Genomic DNA, 2403 nt, shown 5'->3' on the forward strand with positions numbered 1-2403 from the left:
CTGGCCTTGAACTCACAGAGATCTGCCTGCCTCTGCCTCCCAAGTGCTGGGATTAAAGGCGTGCACCACTACACCCAGCCGGCCTGGAACTTTCTATGTAGACCAGGCTGGCCTTGAACTCACAGAGATCTGCCTGCCTCTGCTTCTGGAGTGCTGGGATTAAAGGCATGCCCACAAATCAAATTTTTATTTTATTTTTTGCAGTGCTGGGGATTGAACCATCTCCCTAGCCATCTCCCTAGACCTATTATTACACGTTTAAAATGGCTAAGGCAAAGACAGGGCCTCAGAATCATCGATTATTCAATACAAGGATGTCAGCTTCCTTCTCAATCCTGTCCAATCCTTTGGGTTCCAATGTACCCCCCGCAACCCTCTGTGTGTGTGTGTGTGTGTGTGTTGCTGGCATTTGAATCCAGGGACTCCAGGGACTTGTGCCTGCTAGGTAAGCATCCTGCCACTGAGATACATGCCTGATCCTTTATAAGCCGCTCTCTTTTCTTCTTACTGCTGGTGACTGAACATCCTAACACTAGACAAGCACTTTAACACTGAGCAGGCACCCAGCCTCCTTTGACTTCCTTGGCTATCCTGCCTCAGGCTTCTGTGCTCCCTCTTCCCCTTCCCGTTCCCCAGACAGAAGCATTCCACAGCAAATACCATTCTGTACTTGCTTTTTATTTATTTATTTATTTATTTTTTGGTCTTTTTGAAACAGGGTCTCCCGTAGCCCCAGCTGTCCTGGAACTCTCTGTGTAGACCAGGCTGGCCTTGAACTCAGAGCTTTGCCCCTCCCGAGTGCTGGGACTACAGGCCTGTGCCACCACGCCCAGCTGTACTTGCTTTTTAGACTTGACAGTTATGGGGACTTCTGAGTCAAATTGTAAAGTGCCTTCCTGATCTGTTTAGCTGCTGCCTACTGCTCCATGGCAGAGAGCATGTGAGATCTGCTTTGTGCATTCCGTTACTGATAGTCACTTAGGTGGTTTTTGGCATCTTACTATCATAGGCAGGGCAGCAGTGAACATCCCTGCGCATGACTTCTTGGGACATGGGCACACACACAGATGTTTTTTCCCCTTCTAACATCTATCACAGCAGAGACATCATTTTACTCTCTTCTGATCTAGAAAACAAACAGCAACTTTTCTGCAGTCCAGCCTCCAATACATCCCCACAGCATGTTCCTAGTGGTCCCACGATGCTACTCTCCCTTTTCCCCACAAGCAACAACTGAGGACCCTGTTGGCCCTTGTAACTGGCTCACTGGGCACGTCCTACTCCCAATCCTCATGGCTTTCTTTTGGCCCAGGGCAGGGCGTCAGGGTGGCACTGTTACCTAGGGGACTGGGGATGAGAGGATGAGAGGATTCAGCGGCTCTGTGTGGGGACCTCCTTGTCACTTGTGCTTGCGGTCCCTCCCCAGGCAGCGGTTTTCACGTCATGGTGAGTGACTGCCGAAGCAGGGAGCAGATGAGTGACTGCTCCCACACCCACCCTTCCCCGGTGTTTGGCTTCTGGAGGTACTCGAAGTGCTGTTTCTGGGATTTCTGCAATAACCCTCAAAACAGAGAGATCAGCATGCATTAGGACAATCCTCGGGGCAAGACTCTGCTAGGGTCCAGCCACACTCTGGATTTCTATCTGAGCTCAGCCAGTACAACTACCAGGCCCTCACATGGGCCCTCCCTGGCTCTCCTGTCACGGGACCTCATCCTGAACTTTTCCTATTCGCCAATGCCCGAAACACTCCCCTACTTCCAATCTGCCTCAGCCTCTCTCTTGTCCTGAGTCCCCAGGTGTTCCTCCAAAATAAACTGGTGTGCAAAGTGTTTTGTTTGTCTCTCTTCTGATGGAGGTGGATGCTGTGGGAATTGGCCAGGGCTCCCAGCTCTCCTCCTGCCCTGCCTTGACATCTGATTTAGCTCCAGGTATGAAAGGTTTAAGAGGAACTTGATGCTCACCTGTAGAGAACGCTGGGTTGGTGGGCACCTGGAGAGGTGCTGTCAACCAGAGCTTTGTGGGGGCAGAAGGGGGAGTCAAGGTTGTGTTGGTAGGATATGGCCAGGAGAAGGCCCAGGCCCAGGGAGGAGGGACTGGATGGGAAGGGCAATATGAAAAGACATCCCAGGTTCAACAACCCTCTTCAAGAACTTTGGCAACACGCTCGGTTTTGAATCTCGGGCTCCTCAGTCTGTCTTCCAGTTTGACTAGTTACACTGTGTAAACCTGGTTTATTTTTGGAGGGGGGGTGATATCTTGCTCTCTACCTGTTACTGTCCTCAAATTCCAAATTCTGCCTTAGCCTCTTAAGTGCCAGAATTCCAGGTGTGCACCACCACTCTGGTTCGTTCTCTCTCTCTCTCTCTCTCTCTCTCTCTCTTTCTCCTTTTTCTCTCTCTC

At 50.8% G+C, this 2403-nt stretch overlaps 1 protein-coding gene across 1 annotated transcript in view; it reads left to right on the top strand.

The window, feature by feature from the left end:
* Positions 1-1590, top strand: part of Ly6g5c (lymphocyte antigen 6 family member G5C) — a 5411-nt gene extending 3821 nt beyond the window's left edge. Inside the window, exon 3 of the mRNA XM_008821526.1 lies at positions 1427-1590. Within this exon, the coding sequence (XP_008819748.1) occupies positions 1427-1590 (164 nt within the window). The remainder of the gene's footprint in view (positions 1-1426) is intronic.
* The last annotated feature ends 813 nt before the right edge of the window (positions 1591-2403 follow it).

Source organism: Nannospalax galili, unplaced genomic scaffold (assembly GCF_000622305.1).
Source record: "Nannospalax galili isolate Female #2095 unplaced genomic scaffold, S.galili_v1.0 scaffold948, whole genome shotgun sequence".
In the NCBI taxonomy this organism is placed as follows: Eukaryota; Metazoa; Chordata; class Mammalia; order Rodentia; family Spalacidae; genus Nannospalax; species Nannospalax galili.